General features: G+C 51.1%; 2 protein-coding genes across 2 annotated transcripts; one reads left to right on the top strand and one right to left on the bottom strand.

Annotated features, from left to right (window-relative positions):
* Positions 1-1,478: 1,478 nt before the first annotated feature.
* Positions 1,479-5,796, bottom strand: MARVELD3 (MARVEL domain containing 3). The gene is made up of 3 exons (XM_088526259.1): positions 5,552-5,796; positions 2,278-2,378; positions 1,479-2,164 (listed from the first exon to the last, which is right to left on the bottom strand). Exons 1-3 carry the CDS (start codon positions 5,794-5,796, stop codon positions 1,479-1,481), a joined length of 1,032 nt encoding a protein of 343 aa, XP_088382385.1.
* A 3,623-nt stretch (positions 5,797-9,419) lies between these two features.
* Positions 9,420-19,267, top strand: TAT (tyrosine aminotransferase). Its single transcript, XM_010216722.2, has 12 exons — positions 9,420-9,501; positions 10,839-11,081; positions 11,260-11,364; positions 12,040-12,107; positions 12,498-12,656; positions 12,790-12,928; positions 13,456-13,508; positions 13,888-14,040; positions 14,964-15,092; positions 15,535-15,618; positions 18,508-18,606; positions 18,971-19,267. Exons 2-12 carry the CDS (start codon positions 10,847-10,849, stop codon positions 19,112-19,114), a joined length of 1,368 nt encoding a protein of 455 aa, XP_010215024.1. The 5' UTR covers positions 9,420-9,501; positions 10,839-10,846; the 3' UTR covers positions 19,115-19,267.
* The last annotated feature ends 2,134 nt before the right edge of the window (positions 19,268-21,401 follow it).

Below are 21,401 nucleotides of genomic sequence, written 5' to 3'. Positions count from 1 at the left end.
AAATTGTAGCACATCTATTGTTCATGAAATAATCTGTCTTCATTCTTTTTTGTTGTAAAATGGAGACCATTTTATATATTCCACTCTAGCATGAGCCTGTAATAATCGCCTTTTTCACTGTACATGGGAGTAGGGCATTTAATGGATGCACCTTCAGCGCTGTAGCCTGCGTGTGTGGTGCTTTGGAGAGGCAAATGGTGCAAGACTGCAGGAAAACACTATTCCATCAATTCTTTATTCAGATGTACAGAACAGTTCAGGAAGGAAGAATATTTTTGCATCAAGTTTTCAGCTGACTTAGCAATAAAGATTTTTACTTTCATCTAACTATATATTCTGGTTCTGTTACTGCACTGGAGGGAGTGTGTGGTGCCCCTCATGCACAGATGCATGAGCCATGGCCGCGCTGGAGGAGCCCCGAGCCGCAGCCGTGCGGCTGCCTCCACTCGCCAGGCTTCCCTGCTCCAAAGGGAACTGCTGCTCTCTGGAATAGCTTAGGGGCTCCCAAGAAGGAGAAGAGATCAAATAGAGCCAGAAGTACCAGGAATATTAGTGTTAAGAGTATTTCTTATACCTTTATATCTCTACTTCCAACCAGTATTCCAAAGCTTCTGAAATCACAAAAATTTAAGGCACTGCTGCCTGTGAAAGTAGAGATACAATGGAGACAAGGCGTACTTTTCCGTAAGCTTTGCATTCTTTTTTTTATGCACAGGACTGGTCTGGGAGACCAGCAATTGCTCCATCTACCTATGGACACTGCATGGAATGCCTGTTGCTCAGAAATGGTACTCATTCTGAGATGGGATTTTAGGACTGCCTTTTTTTTTTCCATTTCCTATAAAAGTAAACAAAATTTGGAGGCTTTTTGAAAGGTAATTTTACCTTTAATTGTCTATAAGCTGTACAAGAGCAGCATCTCCTTCCTTCAACTTGTACACTGAAAATGTATTTTGATAGGCAGAATACTGTTAAGCCACCTGTTTTTCAGTTTTAAGCTCATACAGCCCTTGTCTGATTAGCCCGATGTGGGGAGTCTATTCAAGCAAGACTACTGTAAACAATATATGAGACCATTTCATACAGCAATATGCCATCTTCAAGCCCCTTTGAAACAAAGGCACTAGGTCACAGATCAGGCTGGGGGTATTCATCCTAGGAAATTTCATTCAAAAATGCAATGGTGAGAAGAAAAATGACATCTGATCCCTCTTACGTTTATCTAATGCATTATACTTATTCATTATCTGAATGTATTAATTCCTGCTCCATTATGGAAGGTGTCTTGCCAGCAACCTGCAGCAGACCCTCTGCGGGGGAAACGGGACCTTCCCAGGCTGGGGCTGAGGGGAGGGCAGCTGGAGGAGCTTGTGGGAGTTACCACAAGCAGGGAGTCATTCCTGCTGCAAGAGGGACACCTGATGGCGGCAACCCCTGGGGCTAGCGGTGCGTGCGCTGCGCTCATCGGCAGTGCAAACTCAGGTCCGGAGCAGCGCGCCCTGTCCACCTGGAGCCCTGCTCTGCGCGCAGGACGGGCAGGCTGCGTCGCTCCCTTTCTGCTCGCAGGACGGTGCCGGCTTCTGCTTGAGCCCGCGGACCGCGCAGTACGCGCGGAGGGCGAGCGCGGCGCTCAGCACGTGGGCCACGCCGGCCAGGCCGCCCGCCACGCCGGCGGCCACCTCCGCGCCGTGCAGGCCGCAGCGGAAGCCCTGGTAGCCCTTGCTCCCGTAGAGCTGCTCCCGCTCCGCGCACACGGCCGAGCCGTAGACGCCCAGCAGCCCGCGGAAGCAGTAGTACATGGCGGGCGGCAGGGCGGCCGCTACGGCCGCGTCCAGGCCGCCCTCCAGCAGCAGCCAGGCGGGGAGGCGCCAGGGCAGCCGCAGAGCCCCCGCCAGGAGCTTGAGGCCGGCGGCGGCCGCCAGCGCCGCCCCCGCGGCCACGACCGCCCGCGCCAGCGGCGCTTTCAGCGCGCCGAACTGCTGGTCCAGGCGCCGCGCGCGCTCCCCGTCCGCGCCGGTCAGGCCGCTGTAGGCCCCGCCGTACTGGTAGTAGTAGAGGCCGCCCAGGTCGGCGAGGCCGGTGTAGCCGCCCGGGGGCCCGAGGGACACGCAGCCGCACACGAGGATGAGCAGGGCGAGCAGCGCCTCCAGCGCCTGGCAGCAGGCTGCGGGCAGAGCGCGCCGCTGGGCGGGGGGCAGCGGCCCGCAGCGCCCCCCGGCCCGGCCCGGCCCGGCCCGGCCCTCCCGCCGCCCGCCCGGCACGCCCGGCGGCGCTCACCCCTGCCCGTGCACAGGTACCGGCACCGGCGGCCCTCCAGCAGCGCCCGCGGTGCGGCGCGGCTCCCGGCGGGGCTCCCGCGCCAGGCTGCGGGCGCGGCGCTGCGGGGAGAGCGCGGCGTGAGGAGGCGGCGGGCGCCGCCGGCACCGCCCGCGTCCCCCCGCCCCGCGCGCCCCCCGCGCGCCGCCGCCCTCACCGCGCGCCGCTCCCGCCGCCCCGCTCCGCCATGGCCGCCCCGACGAGGAGCGGCCGCCGGGGCGGGAGGCGGAGGCGGGCGGGGGGACGCGCCGGGCAGCGCGGGCTGGGCCGGCCGTGGGTGCGGCGCTCCCCGCAGGGCGCGCGGGGACGGCGGGGCCGCTCCCTCGGCCACCTCCCTGCGGCTCCTGCCCCTGGGCTCGCCCGCTGCCCCTCGGTGCTCGCTGGCCCCGTCCGTCCGTCTGTTAGTCATGGGCGCCTGTGGTATCGAGGTCTCAAAGTTCGGGACCTGCCGTGCACGGAAGTATTTTCTTGCGTTTATCAGCTGCTCATCTCTGCTTTCCAGGGCTGCTGCCTGTCCTGTGCTGTGGGTCCTGGTGGACAAGTGATCCGCAGGCCAGCTTGGTGCTCCCCTGGCTGCCCCGGCTCATGGAGCTCATCGCTCCAGAGACTGGTCGGCGACGCCTCTGAACTTGTCAGCCGCCTGCTCTGAGTTCCGTACTGCATAAGCCATGTTCAGGTTATTTTCTTTGTCTCTGTTACTTTATATTTATCCTTACAGAACTACATAGACTTCTTCCGTGTCTGCTTGCTGGAGCGCTCTTCCAACAGTAGGACAAGAGCTTTTTGCTGTCTGCCCCATTCCCATGAACAATAATATCCTGCAGCCCAGTGTGAGCCGCTGCTGCCCATGCAGGAGGCTGCTGAATCCAGCCCTCGTCTTCCAGCAGGCTGCGTGATTTATGAAAACAGACTTTCAGGGAAGTGGGATTACACAGTGAGTATGAAGAGTGGCCCCAAGTAGTCCAACTTTGTTACTGAGGTGCAGAAATACAGTCCATCCGTCTGTAAGTTTGGTGGCAATACTGAGATTGTTTCACACTTATGTCCTTTCAGGAGCGAACTGACAGCCCTGTAGTCGAGTCCGCACTCTCAGCCCAGTGGGAAATGCATCTCCCCAGTCTCTTTTCTTTGAAGGGCAAAGAGACAAAGATCTGTACGCTCACCTTAAAGTGTACCTAGCTTTGGCACAAGGGAGAAGCAACCGTCTCCCCCATCCCTTGTTTCCCCGCCCCCCCAAAAAAACAAAAAAATAAACAAAACTCCCTGTTAAAGCCAGTTCAGCTAGCGGGGACAGGAGTTTTGTGATGAAGTTAGGAAACGGGGAAACTGTAGGGAACCACGAATAGGGGACCCTGCAGACACTGCTGCACCTCAGTGCTGCAACAGTGAGACTGTTGCCTTTTAGCATATGCCTGTGGCATCATTCATGTTCCTGTGTTGGAACCAAAGCCGCCTTGTTGGCATGCATAGGATGAGTTTAAAAGCTGCAGCAATCCTTTGTGTAAGTCGAGGATTTGCTGCAATGCCATTTTGCTTTTAACTGAGTTGCCATGGAAAGGACACGAACAATTAAGTAAAGTAAGCCTGAGTAATCGTAAGATAGGAAACAACGGTGTTTTTTGTGCAGTGTTGCTTTTGGTCATCCTGCAAGGTGAGCCCAAGATAGAATTACTGGAATTGCCGGAATTGCTTGTTCAAAGCAAGACATAAATCTGGAAAATGCTGCTGCTCACTTTGTGTTGCATTAGGTGCTCCGTTAGAGCATTTGCTGATAACAAGTGAGATATAATGTTTAAAATATTGTAGAATTGAGCCATGCTCCTGCTTCAGTTACTATATCTAGATCAGTGCGTAAGAGTTCTTAACAAAGTGCTTTGTTTGTGCTCTAAATTATCATAGCTGATGTACTAGTTGAGATTGGTCAGTTTCATATTATCTGTTATCACCGCAACAGTAGCAGTCAACAGAAGAGAGCAACAGGAAGGACAGGGTGAGCTTGCCTCTGCTTTGGCATCTCGTTTTCTTTTTTTTTTCTCTTCTTTTTTCTTTTTGACTCTTCTGTTTCCAGCTGCTCCTGAGGGAAGGGCCTGCCCTGGCTTGCTGTGGGCCAGAGCTCTAACCAGGTTCAGTGCCCTCCCTGGGAACCCAGAGCATGAAGTGGAAGGAGGGAGTCATGAACTGCCTCATACTTCTCCAGTGTGAGGCAGCTGGGAGCTGCAGCACAGTCACTGCTGACCATTAGAGCCAGATTTATTGACTGTCCCACATAAATAAATAATCACGGGAACAATGAGCACAGCACAGTGACGATGCAGCAATGCTACAGAAAAGAACTAGAGGTTACAGTGAATCACAAACTGAACTCAAGTCCACAAAGTCATCCTCTTGCGAAAAAAACTAATATCACTGGTATGTATAAACAGATATGTCACATGGAGGGCATGTGAAGAAATTCTTCTGCCCTCTGCAGTGCTGGTTAGGCCTCCAGTGGCTGTGGTCCAATCTTGTGTGCTGTTTGCAGAAGTGAGTGCATCAGTTGGAGGCGATCCAGTGGAAAGCAAAAGAAAAGTCTAGAAGAATAACCCATAAGATTGACCCTAGTTATTTCGTTTAACTGAGCATAGGAGATGCATCTTAAATTGTAAAAAAGGCTGCTGTCAAGAGGAGAGGAGTATCTTGTTCTTCTTATCTCCTATTGGCATGGACTAGAGCAGTCAGTTTGACTTGAAGCAGAAGACATGCATTTTAGACACCAAAAAAATGCAAAACACCACTTTCTAATGAGAACAGTGGTTTTGCTGGAGCGGATCAGTTTGGGAAGTGGTGAGTCTCCCATCACTGTGGCCTGGGCTCGGTTCAAGCACGTGGCCTGTATGAGAGTGTGTGGGGGCTGCTTTCCCACTCGCCACAAGCCGGTGGCGACGCTCCACTTTGCAGGGCTGCGCTGCCTCTTTCCATTCCACCTCTGTTGTGTGGTCACTGTCCTACAGCTTCAAGGCCATCCAGGGGGGCATATACCACAACAGACCATGCAACAGCTTGAATTTCAGAAGTCACAACTCAAACATAGGCTATGCACTTGCACAATGTTTGCCTGTGTGTAAGCAAGGCAAGATATTTCTCTACACTATGCCTGCACCCAGGCCTGCTAACCCCAGCTCTGCATGGAGCATTGCTTGCAGCATCTCTCGCAGGGTCTGACTCCATTGTGGCTGTTGGGCCTGTAGCTCCTTGCGCCAAGTCCGCAAAAACCTGGGCTGCTCCTTTCAGCATCCCTGCCAGCGTCCTGCCCAGGGGCTCCGGGCTCAGGTTGACCAGCACGACGTTCCTCAGTGCTGCAGGACTCCTTCCCCGCCGCCCCTCCTGCTGCAGAGTCCCTGGCCGTGGAGGGTGATGGGGTTTCCCGGTGCAGCTGGCGCCTGGCTGCAGCACTGCGTAGACCTTCGGCTTCCTCAGACCATGCTGCTGTGGGAGGGCCATCACGTGCCACGGTCATGAGAAAGTTTGGCCTTTACATTTCCTACTTTTCTTAACAAAGAGGGATTGCCATGGCGGGAGATAGTGTTCATTAAGACAAGTGTACTAATGTAGCTGTTTTCAGCCGACAGACAGCACCAGGACTTGCAGAAGGAGAGAGCTGTCCCATAAGCCTGGATGTGAATGACTATCCACAGCAACAGCGTTCCTGCTGCAAGGTCCTGTTGTATGGCCAGTGCAAGTCACCTTGCTCTACTTCCAAATGCAGCGAGTGTGGAGATGGGACAAGATCCAGAGGCTGCGGCACGCATCTCATGAGGCCAGCTCACAGGGTAAGCGGAGCACCCTGCAGGTCTCCTGCTTTTCACAGGCCACTTTTGCAGAGTGAAGCATCCCTAGCTAGGTTATAGCAATGTGCCTTTTTGTGTCTCTCACTTTTTTTTTATTTCTGAGGTCAGATAAAAATCGATCTTACCTACAGGCTATTAGATACATAAGCTACCGTATATCTTCCCCATTATTCACTAGCTTTGAGATGCTTTATGTGAATTGTACTGACTTGCTAGCTATGAAAATGAAAGTCTTGCATGGCTTTGGAGAAGCTATCTGTGTGTTTCTTTGTTGTTGTGTGTGCATTTGCTGTTTTTGAGCTTGGTTTCTGCTCGGTTTCCACAGAGAGACAACTAGTGCTGTGCTCCTTTTCATGTTAAAGCCGGGCAATTAAGATTGCTGGAGTCACAATCGTACATTGTTGTGGTTTGACCAGTGATTTGTGAAGATGTTTGCAGATGTGACACAGGAGCCCTGCACACACCAAAAAGTGGATTTAAATGTGTTTATTTTCATTTTCGGAGTGCTAAGGTCACGATCTGACCTATAACAGAAAAGGTTTGTCTGTTGCTGTGTTCTAAAGATAAATATGTCCTGGGATCTACAGTCACAAAATTCACTAGAGCTAAGTAATATTTTGGACTGATTGTTCATTTGCACATGGGATTGATAGGAAACTAATAATAATAATAATAATAAAACATATTTGCTTTTTGACAGCTGACTCAACCAGGAATGTCCAAGCAGAGATTAGCCTATATTGGTGGAATTGGCTACGGCTGCATGTGTTCCGGGAAGGAGCATCCAGAAGTTGCTGAAAAGAAATGCCAAACAGGAGGAGATAATGTATATAGTGATTTGTAATGGACTCTGGGAGGTTTTTGTGCAGTTTACTGGTTGGTAAGAGACATAGGTCAGCGCTGTGAAAGGGGTGCAGCTCACCCTGAATCAGGGGTTGCAGAGCAGTCAGGTAAAACTCTGCTGGTACGTGTCCTGCCCAAAGATTGGCAGAGACACAGCTTTGCCAGTGCAGTGGTGCTTGAGCCTTTGCTCTCCTGGAGCTGCTGTTTGTCAGTCCTGCCTGGTAACTGGCTAGTCCTGGAAGAGGGAACTGCTTCATCTTACTGTTCTGGCCTTGTTCACAGGAAGAGCCTCTGAGCAGTCCTGGTACTACAGGGCTAGTCAGCACCAGAGAAACACTGGCGTCATCATCAGTTTCTCCTTACATCAAAAAGAGACACAAGGTCTTTACTGCTGCCAATTAGTCAAGCTACAGAAGACATGGAGCTGAGGAGAGATGCAATAAGGGGGAGAGATGCTGAAACAGAGGAGCAATTCTGGGGCGGTAGGAGGTGTAAGGGGAGCTAGTCAGGGCTGATGTGGGTGCTGAAGATCCTGGCAGTCAGGACAGCCAGCTGCCTTGCTGGCAGAAATACAGCCTGCAGGATCTGTCCAGCCCTTCCATTGAGCCTTGCAAGAGGTGCTTGGCCACATTTGCAGAGCTTGAAGCACTAAGCTGAATATACCTGCTTCAGCACCAAAATGCTCTGTGCATCATGGATTGGGGTAGAGCTGCAGACCTGTGTGGGAGAGCATCCAGAGAAGGATCAGAGTTATGCAGAGAGGGGAAAAGGGCAGGAAGAACCCAGTGCCCCCATGATGCTATGTTTTTCCTCAGTATGGTCAGATTCCCAGCCTTATGTAATTGTTTCTTCAGCACCACATTTTTTCCCCTTTGGCAGCAGGCTCCTACCCTGCCCTCCCCTGCACCCCACTGCAGAGTGCAAGATTACAGGTAGAGCTACAGATTGCATCAGCTTCAGGGACTGTTGCTAGGCAGACCATGGGGCAGTGTCCTTGAGACCTCCCTGTGCCACATTTAACCCATGGCATGGAGCCAGCTGGAGGGAGCTGGAAAATAACCCTTAGGTGCTTGGAGAAGGTCTGAGTCCCTGAAAGTGTTCATGTGTTTGGCTTTGACAAGAAGAGAGAAAGTAGCCTGGAACTGTGCAGTTCTGAGTAGAAAAGAGCCCAAGTGGCTTTGAGACAAGATGTTTCATTGTGAAATGTTTTTGAAGGGTACAATTTCTTATCCAAAGCCCCTAGGTGTGGTTGCTGTGGGAGGCCTGGTTGAGATACACCGACTGCACACAACCACCCGTGAGCCTGTGTCCAGCATCTGTATCTTTGGCCCCTGTAATTCCCATTGTGCCCTCAGCAGCACCCACCACGGCACTGAAGCCGTCTTGGGAATCCATCAGTCCTCAGCAGCATCACCCCAGCCCGCAGGGCTGAGCGAGCAGGGGCACTGCTTGTGCCCAGGGAAGACGCAGCCTTATGGTGGTGATGCAGTAGGCATGGGCTGAGCACGGTGGTCCACCCTCCTCCCACGCAGAAGTAGGTGTAAACAGACAAAAATCACCCTGACCGCTGGCCTCTGCAATGGAGGCGTCAGCAGTCTGTTTGCAAGGAGATTAGAAGCTTCCCAGTTGTCCCTGAGCAGCTCTTTGATCTCCAGCCTTTGGTTGCCAGGGTGATAGGGGAAGGCTTGGAACAGCCCCTACAAGGCAGAGAGAACGCAGACTTCTCCCTTTCCTGCTCCGGGCCTCTAGCAGGTGAAGGACAGAAAGGCACAGATTTCACGTCACTTGAAAGTGATGCACTGGGCAATGGTGTCATCTGCACTCTGCAGCACCATCAGAAAAGGAGGACTTGCATCATCTCTGTTATCTGCCAAAAATGATGAGTATGGGCCTTGCAACACACTAGGCTTCCTTTAACTCCTCAGGTCCTAGTGCATCCCACTAGGATGAAGTGCCTGCCTCCCTTCAGCCAATGGAGATGTCCCATGTATGCAATGATGCCACAAACTGTCTATCCACTGGTAAGCTGGGTTCTCTGGGCGTTTGTGTAGCAGGCAGCGGGTAGGAGAGACCAGTGCTTTCCGTGGCCTTTGGTGTCCATTACTTCACACTTGGTGCATTACAAGAGGCTGAAATAGCTGGACTCTGCTCTCTGTGGGGTCTGCACTGCTCCCCCAGCTTTGAAGGAGGTGGTGCAGAAGGAATCAACCCAGGGTTTTCAAGAGTCAAGCTGTGCCTCTCGGTGAGCTGTTCGCAGAAAGAGTTAATGTACAGGCAGATTCCAGGTGTTTGAATTGAACATAGTTACAGTGGGGAGGAGAGGGCATTTTTGGGTGGGGAGTGCAGCCCTCTCTGCCAGCCAATGGCTAGAGTATTCAAACCCAACGCCCAGTTTTGGGACTTATTTCATGGGTGAGAGTTTGCAGGAATTTCTTCTCAAGGCAGTTTGTCGTGGATGAAAAGTACAGACAGGATCTCCAGGCTCATTAGTGTCTCCCTCTCAGCGCTGTAGAAGGTAAAATACTCTCCTTGCTGCCTTTGGGGGGAAGAGCAGGATTATTCCCCGGGTGTATGCAGTGAAGGTGTCCATTCTGACTGCAATTGCAGTTCCCCTTCACACAAGAACCATGCTGGTGGGTGAAGGCTCTGCTGGATAGACATTGCACCATGCATTTGAGACTCGTCCCTGTTGTTGAATGGGGTGTATAGCTCATCTCTGTGCTCAGTTTTGAGGCAGTCATGCTGTGTTGTTCCTCAGCTCCATTTCCTCATGTGAAGGAGATACAGAAGATGCCTGCAAGAGGGAAGCTGAAGTTTTTGCTTTATCATGACCAGCCCCATTAGCTCAGTCTCATTTGCTGTAAATAGGCTAGCAGGGCACTGCTGGCAGAGTAACTGCAGCAGCATGGGGTGTCCCTGGGTGCAAACTGGACTACCAGGTGATACTGCAACACTTCCAACTCAGCGTGTCTGCAGCGGGGAAGGGGGTAGCATGCTCCCTTTTCTGCTGTGTCCTGCATACCCGTGAGCTTAACTCCTGGCTGCCCATGGGAAATACCACAGATCAGTGAATTGCCTTTCAGTGGAGCAGGTGAATAGGGTCTTAGAGCGTGAGCAACTTATGGCAGGATTACAAGACACAACTCATCAAGAATGAGCTCAGTGGCCCAGGAGGTGTCTGCCCTGTGCCCTGTACCTAATCTTCTGCTGGTGGAAAGCCCTAAGTCAGCAGCAATTCCTGAGAAGGCTTTGGCTGGTTGGGAATGGCTTGTGCTTTGTGCTGCATTCTCAGGTGCCTAAGTTACTTTCAGGAGTACTTGTTGAGGCCTATAGAAATGCAGCTTTTCCTCAGCTGCCCCATGCTTGTTACCAGCCTTGGGCAGGGTAACAGGCCCTTTGTCTGGGGTAGTGTCAGTGCCCTGATAACTCTTTTTGCTCTGCCTGTCTTGGTCTGTTCTCTAGGCACTGCTCTCTGATTGAGGGTCTCTGGGATAGCCTCTGCTGACAGGGATAAGTGTCTGTGTCCACTTTCTGATGCTGCCTAGCACATCCTGAGAGCATGAGATCAGCTCTATCTTTTTGGTGCCTGAGATTTGATTTTTAACAGTGCCACGTTTGTGTCTGCAAGCAGAAGGGACTTTCTAGATGTGAATGCACCTAGTCGGCAGTTCCTTGTGGTTTCTTGAGGTCTAAAAGTTGTTAGCTGCAGGAGGATGATCTGACACCGAATCTGCAGTGACTACAACATACTGTTTTCTTGGGTGACTGTACTGGGAACAGCTCATCCTTAGCACAGCAGACCACACTAGGCCTATGTTAGCTAAGCCCAGGAAATCCATCTCCCACTGACAGATCTCAGGATGGACTCATATGTGATCCAAGTGAATGGCCATGGTGACCACGCTCCTGTACTGGACGTTCATCTCAGTACCAATGGGAACAGCCTGTCGCTGGGGAAGGTGAAAGGCCGGAAGCCAAGATGGGCTGTCAGGGCTTCTGAAATGTCAAAGAAGACTTTCAATCCTGTCCGAGCCATCGTAGACAGCATGAAAGTGGAGCCCAACCCAAAGAAAACCATGATCTCCTTGTCTCTAGGTAAGCACTAGTGCTGTGGCTGGAGCTTCTGGGCAGTGGGGTAGACTTTGGGGCTGGCAGAGTACAGGGCTCTGAAGCACAAAGCTTGTGAGAGCACCCAGGACATGCCAGGCTGTCTAACAGCTCTGCACCTGTCACGCAGCAGTGAGAACTTTATTACTTTTCAATTTTCCAAAAGGAGACCCAACGGTCTTTGGAAATCTTCCCACAAATGATGAGGTCACCCAGGCTGTGAAGGAGGTTTTGGACTCGGGACATTACAACGGTTATGCTCCATCTGTTGGTAAGCTAATATGCTCCTCCTGTGAGGGCAGGATGAAGACATGTGATAGCTCCCACCCCATGGCATGGACATGGAGTCCACACACCTCTCTCCAGCAGAACCCTGCAGCTGCCCTCACCAATACTCTTACAGGCACAGAAGCATGTGCATCTCCCAGATACCGTGAGCACCTGTCCCTGTGCGTGGACATCATATAGGTGCTTTCCTTGAGATGCCCTGAAGGCCTAAAGCTTCCTGCAGAAATCATTCCTTCTTCCCCCACCTGAGCCATTAGAGCAGGCAGGGTGTCAGGAACATAGAAAGGCTCAGAGCTTTGTTTTCGCTGTCACAGGTTCCTTTTGGTCTGCCTTGGCCAGTACTTCCCTTGTGCTCCCTACTTTCATGGAGCACATGAGTCTTTTTCTTTGCATTTAGTTATCAGAAACAGCATTTACAGAGCATAGATCACAGCTGCCTTGGTGACACTGAGAGACCCAGGACAGAGAGATCTGCCCTTGTGCCAGCACTTAGTAGTGAGGGTCATATAGTAATACTTGTGTGTCAGCCTCCTGCACCTCAGAAAAGTGTCCCTAACAAACGGGTTTGCCATGGCTGGGCTGGCAGCTGTGAGCCTTGTCCTTGCAAAACACAGGGAATGTAAAACCGCCTGTTCTTGTTTCGTTCTTCTCTCTCCAGGCTACAAGTCCTGTCGAGAAGCTGTGGCTGCATACTACAGCTGCCCAGAGGCACCTCTACAGGCCCAGGTACTGGCACCAAGCTAAAGCACCCCAGTACAGTACAGAGAAGGTGTTTCTGCTCGAGTCGAGACCATACAATGTGGGCTTCTGCCCCAACTGACACCCACCTGCCCAGTGGGGGACCTAAGGCCAGCCCGCGTCCTAGTCCTAAACTGATCTCCTGCAACTCCCATCCTTTGCCCTGGGCTTCTTTCAGCTGCACTGCCCAGAGAAGGAGGCTGAGCTCCCTAGCTAGTGGAGGTTTCCTGTTTTCAGTCAGGCTTTGCACTAGCATTTTTGGCTGAGAAGCTCTCATCTGACAGAGTCTGGGGCACTTAGGAGCTGAGTAGAATATCCACATGTCTGGATATTCTTGATCTGGGTGCATTTCCACTCATTCCTGTGTGCTTTCTGCAGGACGTCATCCTAACGAGCGGTTGCAGTCAGGCCATAGAGCTTGCCTTGGCAGTGCTGGCCAATCCAGGCCAGAATATTCTAGTGCCACGGCCCGGCTTCTCCCTCTACAAGACTTTAGCACTGTCCATGGGTATTGAGGTCAAGCTCTACAACCTCTTGGTAAGTGGTAGCATGCTAGAAGGAGCAGCCCTGATATTTCTCCTTCCCAGATATATTCAGCCCTGGACACCTTGGCACACCTTACTCTGTGCCAAGCCCAGTTTCTCAGCTTTTCTTTCCTTTTCTTCATTAGCCAGAGAAGTCCTGGGAAATTGATCTGAAGCATTTGGAGTCTCTGGTGGATGAGAAGACGGCTTGTCTCATTGTGAACAACCCATCCAATCCCTGTGGTTCTGTGTTCAGCAAGAGCCACCTCCAGAAGATCCTGGCAGGTGAGCCTGTCTATATGCATCTAGTATAGGGCTATAGTGTCGTGTCTGCCCAAGCTGCCCGTGCCTTAATCACTGTGGTTCTGCAGGGCTGTCAGCCTGCACAGTATGAACACTGCAGCAGAGCAGCACTCTGGCCCTGGGGTCTGCCCCTCTCCCACATGACTGACTCCAGCCCAGGGAAGAGGGCTTGATCAGGATGCAGGGCTTGCATGGACAAGAAAGGCAAGGGTTATACGTTGTTATTTCCCATGTGTCCTGTGTGTATTGGACTGCCCATTTCCCTACTCTTGCTTCACAGGGAGCCCTACGGCCCTGTCAGTCACAGGGGTGTGCTCCCTGCTACCAGAGGTGGGAGGAGAAGCAGGCCTAGCAGGGCTCTGTAGTGCATGGCCAATTCAAGTGTACAGGCTGCAGGAAGAAAATATGGACCTCTGCCCTAGGGCAGAGCTTGCCTCCTTGCAGCAGAGGGAAAATCTGTTCCCATAGAGGATGCAGGATGACCAAGCTGAATGCCTTGTCTCCCACAGTGGCCTCAAGGCAGTGCGTGCCCATCCTTGCTGATGAGATCTATGGAGACATGGTGAGTATGCATTTACAGACCTTTGCACCCATACACTGCCTTTCCCTTCTGATGTACTTTGGTCGTGGTAGCTAGCTCTTCAGAGGCAAGTTACAGCTCTGCTTCCCTGTACTATGCCCAAGTCCATGCCTGAATCTCCCAGTTCTGTAATTTTCAATCCCTAGCGGTACTTCTCATTCTCATCTAACTCCTTTCCTCTTCTCAGATGGCTCACTCCCATGTGAACACATCTTGGAGTTGGTGGCTTTCACCATCAGTTTCCCACAACATTTTTGCTTCCCTTCTTCTTGTAGTTCCTCGTTCACTTAGCCTCCCCCTTTCAGTTCTCACAGCAAGTGAGGAGAAGATAACAATCCTAACACAGCTTCTTGTACCAAAGGTGTTTGCTGATTGCAAATATGAGCCTATTGCAACTTTAAGTACCAATGTGCCAATCTTGTCCTGTGGTGGCTTGGCAAAGCGGTGGCTAGTCCCGGGTTGGCGGATGGGCTGGATCCTGATCCATGACAGGAGAGACATCTTTGGTAATGAGGTAAGCACTGGCAAGGATCGCTGTCATGGTAGTGTCTTTGGTGTGTTTGTCGCCAGGGCCTTAGTGAGACAGGCATGTACTGCTTTTTTTTTGCTCTCACATGTGTGTCATCCTATTGCTCACAGGCTTTTCAGGATCTTTCCTTATGCCATCTGCTTTGATATATGGCCTGGTACCTACATCTGCAGTCTTAACACACTCCTGGTTTCTGCTGCTTCATGTATCCCTTGCCTTCCTTGTGTGCTTCTCTTCTCAGGCAGTTCCTGTGTGCATTGAAGGTATTGGCATTATTTATCTAGCATGTGAAGTCCCTATGTGGTCTCTCTGTCCTTTATCATGGTTCCACTTACCAGTGGGAGCAAAGCACCATGCAGTGCAGCCAGCGCCTTACCTGGCTGTTTGTCCATCTGTGTTACAAGAACACCCACCACCTGCGCTGGCCTTTCTACTTAGAGGCCTTTCTGCTCAGGAAGAGGGAGAAGAGAAGAGCAACTGAGTGACCAGAAGAGTTAATATTTCCTCTCCCTGGCTGATTTTGATGGAAGTGTGCATAGTGGCCCCAAATCCAAGGCAAAAGCAAAACAGTATTTTGCCATGACTCTGGCACTGTTGTATTAACTATATTCCGGACTGATTTAGGTCAGTTTGGGAAACTCCAAAAATGATCTCTGTTAGTATCTTGATCTGCAACTCTGGCATGCAGAATGACATTGAGAATAGTCTGCAAACGTGGCATATAGTCAAGCAAGTGTTTTGAGGTACTCTGTATGCTTGCTGAAGAAAGATGTATGAGCTGCCCTCTATGAACAACTGCAGAAATGCAGACACGAGGCCTTGTAGCTTTTTCTTCAGTAAAGAGCAATCTCTGAGCTGCACATGTCACTGTATTTCTTTTTTTGTTGTTGTTTGTTTGTTTGTTTCAGATCAGGGATGGCCTTCTAAGACTCAGTCAAAGGATCTTAGGACCCTGTACAATTGTCCAAGGAGCGCTGGAACATATTTTGAACCGAACACCCCCTGAGTTCTACCACAACACGCTCAGCATCCTCAAGGTAAACAGGCAGTAACAGACCAGCAAAGTCTGATCATGAATTGTTGTTTTGGGGGAGCTATGTCCATCCTCCTTTGTTTCAAAGTGCAGGGCAGAAGTCTTGTCTGTGAGCAGAAGAGCCCAACAAATCCAATTTCAGCAAGAGACATAGTAAGCCAGGCAGAAATATTGGCTGTGACAAGTTTCAGGCAGCCCTCCAGTCAAAGCAGGGTTAGATGGGCAGACACAGCAGGCAGGAGGTTTGGCTCCAGCTTGCTGAGCTCAGTTCAGTCAGTCACACCTGCCATCTCAAGGCCATGATCAACAATGCTGTTTGCATTCATTGCCCCTTTATTTGCAGGGAGCAAACCCATGTGTGATACTGGCCTAGAGTTAGGCTTCCATTTGCTGAGCTTCTTCCTGGAATTTCTCCTGTTTTGACCTTTCTCCTTTCTGCTTTACAGTCCAATGCTGACCTTTGCTATGCTGCCTTGTCAGCTATCCCTGGCCTACAGCCTGTCCAACCTGCAGGAGCCATGTACCTTATGGTAAGGAGAGAGACATGCTCTTTTCAGATTATCAGCACTCACACTGGGCCTCTTTTCCAATACCTTGTTATTCAGGTTAGTGCTTGGCACCAGGACTCTGGTACCATGTATCTTAACATTTCCCACAGCAGTAGATCTATCCTTTTCCCATTTTGGAAGGCCAGAGCAGGAAGGAGGACCCAGGCAACTACAGGCCAGTGAGCCTCTCCTCCATCCCTGGAAAAGTGATGGAACAGCTCGTATTGGCCATTGTCTCCAGGCACATGGAGGACAAGAAGGTGCTCAAGAGTAGTCAGCATGGATTCACCAAGGGGAAATCTTGCTTGACTAACCTGATAGCCTTCTGTGATGAAATGACCAGCTGGATAGATGAGGGCAGAGCGGTGGATGTCGTCTATCTCGACTTCACCAAGGCTTTTGACACCGTCCCTCACAACATCCTCCTGGGCAAGCTCCGGCAGTGTGGGATAGATGAGTGCACAGTGAGGTTGATTAGGAACTGGCTGGACGGCAGAGCTCAGAGGGTGGTGATCAGCAGTGCAGAGTCTAGTTGGAGGCCTGTAGCTAGCGGTGTCCCTCAGGGGTCAGTCCTTGGTCCAATCCTGTTCAATTTATTCATCAATGGCCTGGATGAAGGCACAGAGTGCTCCCTCAGCAAGTTTGCTGATGATACCAAATCAGTAGGAGTAGCTGATACCCCAGAGGGCTGCGCTGCCATCCAGAGGGACCTGGACAGACTGGACAACTGGGCAGTGAAAAACCTCATGCAATTCAACAAGGCCAAGTGCAAGGTCCTGCACCTGGGGAGGAATAACCCCAGACACCAGTACAGGCTGGGGACCGACCTTCTGGAGAGCAGCTCTGTGGAGAAAGACCTGGGTGTCATGGTGGACGACAAGTTGACCATGAGGCAGCAGTGTGCCCTCGTGGCCAAGAAGGCCAATGGGATCCTGGTTGCATTAAGAAGAGTGTCTCCAGCAGATTGAGGGAGGTGATCCTGCCCCTCTGCTCAGCCCTGGTGAGGCCACATCTGGAGTACTGTGTCCAGTTCTGGGCTCCACAGTACAAGAGGGATGTGGAGCTGCTGGAGAGAGTCCAGCGCAGGGCTACGAGGATGATCAGGGGCCTGGAACATCTGCCCTATGAGGAGAGGCTGAGGGAGCTGGGCCTGTTCAGCCTGGAGAAGAGAAGGCTGAGAGGGGATCTAATCAGTGTCTATAAGTACCTCAAGGGAGGCAGTGAGGAGGATGGTGCTGGCCTCTTTTCACTGGTGGCCACCGACAGAACTAGAAAAAACAGCCACAAACTGAAGCATCAAAACTTAAGGAACTTAAGGAAAAAATTCTTAACGGTGAGGGTGACAGAGCACTGGAACAGGTTGCCAAGAGAGGTTGTGGAGTCACCTTCAAAGGCCATGTGTGGCAGTCTCCACAAATGTGGAGTCTCCACATCTTCATGTGGAGATCTTCAAAAACCCGCTTGGACGCAGTCCTGTGCCACGTGCTCTAGGTGACCCTGTGTGTGCAGGGGGGTTGGACTAGATGACCTCTGGAGGTCCCTTCCAACCTTAAGCATTCTATGATTCTGTGTTGTCTACTGCACACAGCAGTGGCCAGTACGTTTTACTCTCTTGTCTTTGTATAGAGCTCAATAGCTTGGACTTGGCAAGGCAATGCTATTTCACATGGATTTAATACCAGCTAGAAGATGGGAAGTCCCTGTAGCCCATGCTAGATTACCACACGTACTGTTGAAGACTGTACCCTTCTTCATACTAGCACATCTGTCTCCTGCCTGTGCCATTGCTTCTGTTTTTTTGGCCTTTCTCCATACCTAATATATTTTTTTTTACCTTCTACAGTGGATAAATTTCCACTTTCTCATCCCAATAAGCTCAAGTAAGACCTTTAAGCCTCTAACATATTTTTGAAATGTGTTGTGCCTCACAGTTTCTCAAGTTTTTCATTACTTTTAAAAATTTGGAACCAAAGTTGGAGACTTTGGTGACTGCCATGTCAATCACATGTTCTCTAGATAAATGTTTATCACTTGGCCTTGTTTCCAGGTTTTCTCAGAGTTCCATGGATCATTCTACTTGTGTTGTTTGTGTAATGTCGCAGCACTAGAATTCTTTCAGATCTTTAGCATTTCTGGAATATCTGAACATTTATTTCAAATGAAATCATCCAGTGAGAGGTTTCTTCCACATGTTCATTTAGAACTTTTATAAATGTTCTCTGGCCTTTTTTTTTTATTTAAAAGTTTTTTTTTTTCCTGAGTCATTTTAAAATCATTGCTGGTCGTAAACCAGACATTCCAGATGGTCAGAATGTCACTATCCTTATATGAGCTGACCATTTCAGCCTTTCTACATCATCTATCAGTTCTATCATCCTCATGTATTTCACGGCAAGGATGTATTTTGTTGTTAGCATTAGTGTCTTATTATCTTTTTTAACCCGTTAATTTGTCATTAGTCTCTTCTGCTTATCTATGAGTTTCTTGCATGACAGAATTACTAATGCACATTAACTACAGTTCTCTTTAAAGTTCTTTTTTAATGTCCTATTTATTGCTTTTCATTACTGGTTGTTTCCTGTATCTTTGCAATCAGATTTTCACTGAAATTATCCTTTACTGTGAAACTGTAGCTTTAGAGCCGAAATTAGGTACTTTGGGCAGCTGATGCTTCCTAAAGAATCCTCAATTTTCATTAAAATGTTTCTTGTTTTATATTCCAGTCAGTTAAAATTATGAACAAGAATTGTTGAGGGCAGGTAGCTGTGCTTGGCTGGGAAGGGTGAGCAGCTCTTGGGCCATGTGGTTAAGCAAGGACGTTGGTGACAATGATGGTGCCCTTTGTTGTCATGTCTCATCTCTCTGCTGCAGGTTGGGATTGAGATGGAGCATTTCCCTGAGTTTGAAAATGATGTGGAGTTCACTGAGCGGCTCATTTCTGAGCAGTCTGTGTTCTGTCTGCCGGCCACGGTGAGTCCAGCTCTGAGAGCTGCAGTGAGCTGCAGGACCAGAGCGTGAGGAGAGGGAACAGCAGAGCGTGGGAGTGCAGGGCCGAGGGTAGCAGTGCATGCCTGCTGGCACTGAGCTCCAGGTGTGTGCTGGTTTAGAGACTGGCAGTCCTTGGATTACCAGCAGCCCTCCATAGAGCTTCAAGGGTCTTCCCAGCTCCAGACTTGCTCTGTTCTTTCCAAATTGGCTAGAACCAGTCCTTAGTCTCTGGCCCACACTGACCATCTTCACTTGCTGACTCATCAGATGGCCCTGACAAGGCCAGCAGCCCTCTGAGACACAGGTATTACAGCTAATCTGCCGGCTTTGCCCTTTCTCGTTTCAGTGCTTTGAGTACCCAAATTTCTTCCGCGTGGTGATCACAGTGCCTGAGGAGATGATCTTGGAGGCCTGCAGCCGCATTCAGGAGTTCTGTGAGATGCACTACCAGGGTGCTGAGGGGGCCCAGGATATGGAGTGTGACAAGTAACCACTATGAGCTCCTGCTCCACCAGGCCCAGCCTTGTGTGAGGTGGCAGTGGGGAAGGCCGGGCTGCTCCCTATCGGCCCCCACCTCCCGCTGCCTGCAGACCGTAGCCATCCTGTGGCTCCGCCATTTGTGCCTCTGCAGCCCCCCTCAGCACCACAGGAAGCAGCAGCTCTTCTCTCTCCTCCTACGCTGTTGCTCACAGACCCTGGCACCCAGCGCTGGTGCTCCCCACGCACTTCACCTCTGCACCTTCCCCACGGGTCTGCCGCAGCCCTGAACCAGGTAGGGCAGGCAAGCATGGCTGCCCTGCTGCAACCGCCCGCAAGGGCTCTGAGCAGCCTCTGGCCCCTGGTCCTCGTGGCTGGCAGCACCTGAGCCAGGCTGTGCCACAGGGCAGGAGACAGCAGTCCCCTCAGAGGGCAAGGAACAAGGCGCCTGAGGACCTGCTTTTTCTGGGCATCTTGAGAAGGCAGAGCTCTTTATACTCTGCCCCTTGTGCAGAAAAAGGGAGTAAGTTATTTTATCTTTTTTATTAATAAATGTTCTAATGTGCCAGTACTCATGCTGTGACCCCAGTGTGATGGTTCAGCCGAGGCATGGCAGCGGCTGGCCCCTCACAGAAACCATGCAGCCTGCCTAGTCCATGGGACTGTGTGCAGCCCTGGGCACAGTGAGGTGCAGCCCCCAGATACCTGGGCACCCCAAGGCACAGCCCCTGGGCCCCTCTGCACCCCGAGGGGCCCTCCCCCGCAACCCCAGACACTCCAAGGTGCAGCCTCCAAGCAGGCTGCAGAGGGTCCCCAGGCCAGGGGACTGTACTCACAACAGATACCGCACCAGGCCCCATGGCCCTCCAGGGCAGAGCCCCCAGGGCATGTCGCCAAGTCCCCTGCAGTTCCCCAGGCTCCTTGCAGCCCCTCTGGGCAGAGCAGGGCCATTCCCAACAGGTGCCCCGACTGCCACCGCTTTGCACTCCAAAACGCTCACTGCAGCCTGCAGAAAGCAGGCCCAGTCCAGGTTACAGCTTGGCAAATTGAGGAGGAAACCCCAAAACAGGAAGGCCAAGCATTGTCAGTGCCTTGCATGCAGGTGCCTCTGGGTCTTTGCAGGGAGGGAAGGGGGATCCCCCTCTGCAGCAGCACCTTCAGCACAGACGGAAGCCCTTTGCTGCACTGCTGCTGGAGTAGAAGTAATGAGGCCCAGTAAAGTAATGAGGAAACAATGACCAGGAAAACCACTTTCTGGGGAAACTGGAACAGTGTTTGCAGAGTTGGGGGAGGACAAAACAGACTAAAGTGTGGATTAGTTGGTCCACCAGCTAGATGGTGTTTGGCAGGTGTACCCGGAACACAACCCTTGGTGCTGGAGCCGTCACTGGTGCTGCACAGCCCAGGCAGAGCCTGCACGGGAGGGAAGAAGCTTCAGGGCAGCAGGGAGCAAGGAGGAGGCGCGTGCCAGCCCGTGGCGGGCTGCCTGCATGCACTCCGCATGCGGCTGGCAGCCCAGACCTCTGCCAGGCCTTTGCTTTGCCGCACATGGCCTTAGCGTTAGCTTGTTTGCCAGAGTCAGCCTCTTAGAGCCTTGTCAGTATCAGCAAGTCTGCAACGGTGCTGCATGCCTGGCAGGAGGATTCGGTGCCTGCATGGGGCTCCCTGCACTTACCAGGCTGTGCATGTGCTGTGCTGCCCCTCACTGCTGTCCCGCGCAGCCTTGGACTTCGGAACAGCTGCTGCAGGGTTTTAGACTATCTGCATATGTAAGGAAGGCAGGAAGGCAGGAAGGCAGAAAGCTCACCAGTGAAGCAAAACTAGTAGCCGAATGCATATTTATTTTTTCTTCTTCCTTTTTTTTTTTTTTTTTTTTTACTGTTTTTCTCTTCTAAGTAGTATGTTGGTAAAGTGTTATGGGATCTCACTCTTACAGCCTTATTTGCATAAACCGAAATAATCTATCTTGTTTCTTTTCTCTTCAGTGTTTCAAATAAGCGAGTACTGTAATGCAGTGAAGCTGATAAATGAGCATAGCCCTTGAATTATTTTGTAAAACATAGAAATGTAGTCCAGGGATGACCTTCCCAGGTTATTGATCCTTATTTCCTGCATCTGAACAGACTGCCTTTGAGTGTGCAGGAGTAATTTCGTGTAATTACTGCAGTAAACAGCACCAAATTTTAGCTCAGATATTTCTACAGTATTGTTTTATTTGCGCCATTCAGACTGGGATGCCTGTTTATGTCCTTCCATAAGAAAATGAAAAATTAGATAGACAAAAATAAAACCAGAGGATT

The sequence above is a fragment of the Tinamus guttatus genome, unplaced genomic scaffold (genome assembly GCF_059628265.1).
Source record: "Tinamus guttatus ecotype Peru unplaced genomic scaffold, ASM5962826v1 Tinamus_guttatus_pri_ptg000244l, whole genome shotgun sequence".
NCBI classification, from domain to species: domain Eukaryota; kingdom Metazoa; phylum Chordata; class Aves; order Tinamiformes; family Tinamidae; genus Tinamus; species Tinamus guttatus.
Note: the sequence above shows the minus strand (reverse complement) of the source record. Positions and strands in the feature narration are given on the sequence as shown.